The sequence below is a fragment of the Nanorana parkeri genome, unplaced genomic scaffold, assembly GCF_000935625.1.
Source record: "Nanorana parkeri isolate BGI_ZX_2015 unplaced genomic scaffold, ASM93562v1 scaffold153, whole genome shotgun sequence".
Classification (NCBI taxonomy): domain Eukaryota; kingdom Metazoa; phylum Chordata; class Amphibia; order Anura; family Dicroglossidae; genus Nanorana; species Nanorana parkeri.
Window position 1 is genome coordinate 1,486,981 of NW_017306421.1, and position 5,374 is coordinate 1,492,354.

Genomic DNA, 5,374 nt, shown 5'->3' on the forward strand with positions numbered 1-5,374 from the left:
GGGGGGGCACAGCAGCTGACAGCGGAAGGTCTCTCCTCCCCGCTGGGCGCCGGCTGCATCTGTCTGTCTGTGTCACCTCCGATCCCCGCTGCCTCTGCTAATACAGGCAGAGAAGGTAGCTGGGATCAAAGGGGACACAGACTGCAGCATACTGCAGGCTCCCAGCGGGGAGGAGAACGGGGCAGAGCTGATTTGACAGCAGAGGAGGCAGACAAAAGCCCATTTGTCGAGCCCTGACATAGGGATTGTGTAGATCAGGGGTGCCCATTAGGTAGATCGTGATCTACCAGTAGCTCTCAAAGCTGATGCTGGTAGATCACGAAGGGTGTGAATGGCGGCCCCTTTATTCCATTTTGGTATATTTATTTAGCTGTGCACACATGATTACCTATTAGCTTGAGTCTGCTGAGCCAAGCTCCCTGACACCTTTCTGGTGGATACTGGTGGTTGAAGTTCTATGTATTACATCAAAGAATATTAGTTTACACAGCCTGTTGCACTGCACTGTTTGCAAAATACAGCAAGGTGAGCCAGGAGAGAGAGCTGGGAGAGACGGACAGGGGAGAGAGCAAGGAGAGGCAGCCAAGAGAGCGAAGAGAGACAGCCAGGAGAGAAAATGAAGAATGACAGCCAGGAAAGAGAGGAAAGACAGCCAGGAGGATGAGCAAGGAGAGACAACCATGAGAGTGAGGAAAGACAGCCAGGAGAGAGGTTTTTTTTTTTTTCCGTTGGTAGATCTCATGTAGCTCGTCATTTGAAAAGTAGATCTTAACACAAAAAATTGTGGGCACCCCTAGTGTAGATGTATTTAACATTATGGACAACAATACACATGGTCCATGATATACTGTACAGTATATTGTAATGTATAACTCCATACAGCTTAACCCCTTCGTGACTGACGACGTACAGTGTACGCCGCCAGCATCGGGGCTGTTTAAACAGACTCCCGGCGGCTATTGCCACCGGGAGACCAGGTAGCCAGTGTTCCTTAAAAATTACATCTGGCGTCTGACTTTTAAGGTGTTCTCTAGTTGTTGTCATGGAGAGGCTCCCAAACAAATCCCACTGGCTACTGGATTGGACAGACTGGCCAATGGATTGCAGCATCACTTGAGATCATCATATACTAAGGGGTAAAAACTGACAGTGCCATATTTTCTGTACATGGGTGAATGAAGCATGCTTTCAGGTTCATTTAGGATCTCTTTTAGACACCTCTTAGAACAATCTTAGTTACTTCCTAGGTGATTCTGACCTCCTATATTACATCAAGCCCTTTCCAGACACTTTTTGTATGGGGAGAAAAGCGAAATAATTTTTGTGATCACAAGTTCTATACCAAGTATTGCTTCTTTTTCCCCACAGAAGGGGGATATTTCCATTGTGTAAATATTGGACTGACTTGAGGTAAAGTCCATGGCAATGCAAAGTGTGTAGTGCACCTTTTAGGGTGTAGAATTTTTTTTAGGCATTGTGTAGATCTTCCATCAATGGCTTGCATGTCAGAAAAAGGACTCCTAAAAGAGAACTACAGGGTAAGTGTTTTTCCCCATAGTTCCCTTTAGGGTCACGGGAGGACATATACTAACCTCCTCCCGTGACCCAAAGCTCAGTATATGGCGAGCTATTGCCCGCGATATACTGAGAGCGCCGCAGCCGGGACGGATCCTGACAATACTGTCTGGATCCACCCAGCTGCATGAGTGGCAATTGGCTCCACCTATCTAGAGGCAGAGCCAGCTGTGCCCGCCCCTCCCCCTTCCGTTCCTCCACTCAGCGGCTGGAGGATCAGAGGAGCGGGGGTTGGGGGGGGGTTAAATCCCTGCGGGGAGCGGTGACTGCCAGTCACAGCTCAATGCAGAAAGACGATCGGTAAGTGAGCGGATCGGCTGCATGTTTCTGCTCACTTCCCGATCAATAGAGCCGACCTGTGACAGCTTCTTTGTCACACGTCGGCTCTAACTATGAGGAGTAAAATCAGTCACCTCATAGTACTAATTTAACTCTAGATAGGAATTTCCTGCATCTTTCTACTAATTCTAGGCCTCTGTACTGTTGATTAACAAAGACTGGTCAAAAATACCATATTTATTCTCGCTGTGATAAGTCTCAGCATGTCAAGTAAAGTAATACAGAAGATCTAGTTATAGCCTGCAGCTCTGATGATGTGCATGTAAGCCACTGTGTGATTTTGGGCGGTAACTCAACAGTTTTCTACATGTAGTATCCATGTTTTAACACATGGAAGTTAATTTAACATTTCTGAAGACACTCTATTTTTCTTTTCATTTGTATGCTCAGGGATTGGGCTACCAAAACTTGAATAAAAGAGGAATGGTTACCTGTAACAGCCAAATTAAATAGATATAATAAAGTTCCTTTTGCAGTCGTGTGTATCCGCCAGCACTCTGCTTTAGTTCCTTATACAGATATACACTGTAGTCCGTTATAGTCAGACTTTCATGCTATGGTTAATCTATATCGACAAGCAACTATCTGAGCAGAGATGACCGATAAGATGCATTAGAACATTTAGCAACTGCACACTGCCAACTTTTTGTTTCCCATCAGATAGTTGTAGATAAACTAGAACTGTCACTCTATGTAAAGCAGCATCCTGCCTACTATTGCATAAGTGTGTTTATGATCTACGAGAGGATTCATTAGTCATAAGTAATTGCTAATGAAGATTTGTGAGAATTTCTCAGCCAAATGTTATAATAGCTGAAAGCAGTAAAATAATCATTAATGTATTTCCTTATGGTGAACCATGTTGAATTAGTACATCACTTATAGGAGATCTAAAGGCCCCAGCATCATATTAGGTATTCAGACCATCAGGGATCCCTACCTGAAAAAAATAATTTCAGGGAGGTGCCCTTCTCATTTCAGGGAGGTGCCCTCTGCCCCCTCCTGAAATGATGGCAGATAGCAAAGAAGCTATTGCTTCCCTTGCTATCTGCTGTTTTTTAAAATATTTTAGTATTCTGACAGCTGCTGCCGTCAGCATAAAAAAAAAACAGCATTGGAATGAATAGCTAGATTGGTATTGGCTTTTTCAATTTGCAACAGCCAATAGCAAGCTGGCTATTGCACCCGGCCTCCGCTGTCGTCAATCAGCAGAGGAGGACCTGATGGAGAACTTCAGGTTCACCTCTGCTGATTGACAGCAGCAGTGGGCAGGTGCAATAGCTAGTCTGATATTGGCTATTGCAAATTGAAATAGCCAATAGCAATCTAGCTATTAATTCCAATGCTGTTTTTTTTTCTCTGACTTACGGCGGCCCTGATGTCAGAAATAAACAAACCAGACAGCAGGGAAAGGTTTACTCTGCTAGATAGAGCAGAATAAACCTTTCCGGGAAATAATGTTTCTCTCTCAGGACGGCCGGGAGCCGCTATCTAATAGCAGGAGACTCCCGGAACGTCCGGGAGAGTTGGAATGTCTGGAACATGCATTGTGCAATACATAAAAAGGCTTTGTTACTATGTTCTAAAATATCCTTATTTTAGTTACTAAACACTGCATATCCCTGCCTGTTCCCTGTAGCAACTTCTGTTAGTGTTATGTGCTTCTGGGTAGAGCTGCAGCTAACGATTATTTTCAAAATCGATTAGTTAGCCGATTATTAAGTTCGATTAATCGGTTAATCGGATAAACAATATAATAAAGTTTAAAAAATGGCTCCAGTGATAGGACTACTAGTTTGTATTGAGGTTGTAGTCCATCACAGGAGCAAGCTTGGAGCGGTGGAAGTAAAAAAGAAAAAAAAGATAGTGTGGTGTGCAATATAGTGAAATGGAAAGTGTAAAATTATACAGCAATGAATGCAGAATGGCACCGGCTATAGAGGACTACAAAACCCAGCAAAAGCACATTATACAGCGCAATGCAGAACACCGCCAGCTATAGAGGAATACAACAAATCCCAGCAATAGTACATAATAGCTGGCGGCATTCTGCATTGCGCTGTATAATGTACTATTGCTGGGTTTTGTAGTCCTCTATAGCTGGTGGTATTTAGCATTGTACCACTTTATAATGTACTATTGCTGGGATTTGTTGTAGTCCTCTATAGCTGGTGGTATTCCGCATTCCGCTGACAACTTTTTCAATAATCGATTATAATCGATTATGTCGATTAGTTGTTGCAGCCCTACTTCTGGGTCACCTTGATCCTGGCCATCTCCCACAATGCCTTGCGCCAGGCAGCTGGGCTCCAGGCTCTAGGAGAGGCTGGCAAAGAAGAGAGGTGGGCAGGGATGTGGGAATTACATTAGGGATGAGGGGTGTAGTAAAAAAAGCAGTGTACTAGTTTCTGAGCATAGTGCTCCTGCATGTGTGACTACAATGGGAGATATTAGGAAGGCAGAATGAAATGTGGACAAAGACATCCAAGAAATATATGTGATTGTGGTTCAGTGGAATTGTTTGTGTTTTTGCATTAAAGGAGAACTATGAGGTGAGTGCTTTTAACTCACCTCATAGTTCTAGCCGACCTGTGGCAATGAGACTGTCACAGGTCGGCTCAGTAGATCGGGAGGTGAGCGAACACATACTGGCGTTCGCTCACCTCTCGATCCTGTCACGGCTCTCTGCTGTGACGGGAGGGGCTGGATTCCGCCCTCCCAGCTCCGATCTGCCAGCGCTGACTGGCGGAACGGACGGGGAGGGGGCGGGTACAGCTGGCTCTGCCTCTAGATAGGCAGAGCCAGCTGTCACTCACGCAGCTGGGCGGATCCAGACATAATTGTCGGGATCCACTTCAGCTGCGGCGTTTCAGTATACCGTGAGCAGTAGCTCGCGCTATACTGTGGCGTCTCAGTATACCGCGAGCTGTACTTCGCGGTATACTGAGCTGAGGGTGACGGGAGGACGCTAGTTTGTGTCCTCCCGTTACCCTAAAGGAGAACTATGGGGAAAAGCCTTAACCCCATAGTTCTCCTTTAATGCATTTAAAGTTTAATGCATGATATGAATGTTAATCACAAGGCATAGCAGGTGAGTTCACATGTGCAATTTTTGCTATACACATACATGCACACACACATGGCAAGCAAGCACATTTTAAGTTTTCTTATTTTAGTTTCATTGTACTCATTCTTCTTTTCTATTTTTTATTTTTTACAGCAACTTATGTCCAATCCTCAGTTTATAGTCGATGGTGCTACAAGGACAGACATCTGCCAAGGGGCTCTCGGTAATGAATAAAACCAGACTATTGTTAACATTAGGAATCAGATCTATTGTGTGTTTTTATTGTCACAACTATGTATAGCAATAATCACTATATGCTATATAATGCTCTAATTGCCAAAGTAAATAGTAAATTATATAAAATATATAATAATAAAATATATATATATATAT

The 5,374-nt window shown here is 44.0% G+C and overlaps 1 protein-coding gene across 1 annotated transcript in view; it reads left to right on the plus strand.

The window, feature by feature from the left end:
- CAPN1 (calpain 1) overlaps positions 1 to 5,374 on the plus strand; it is a 72,235-nt gene that overhangs the window by 10,980 nt on the left and 55,881 nt on the right. Inside the window, exon 3 of the mRNA XM_018554318.1 lies at positions 5,135 to 5,204. Coding sequence (XP_018409820.1) covers positions 5,135 to 5,204 — 70 coding nt within the window. The remainder of the gene's footprint in view (positions 1 to 5,134; positions 5,205 to 5,374) is intronic.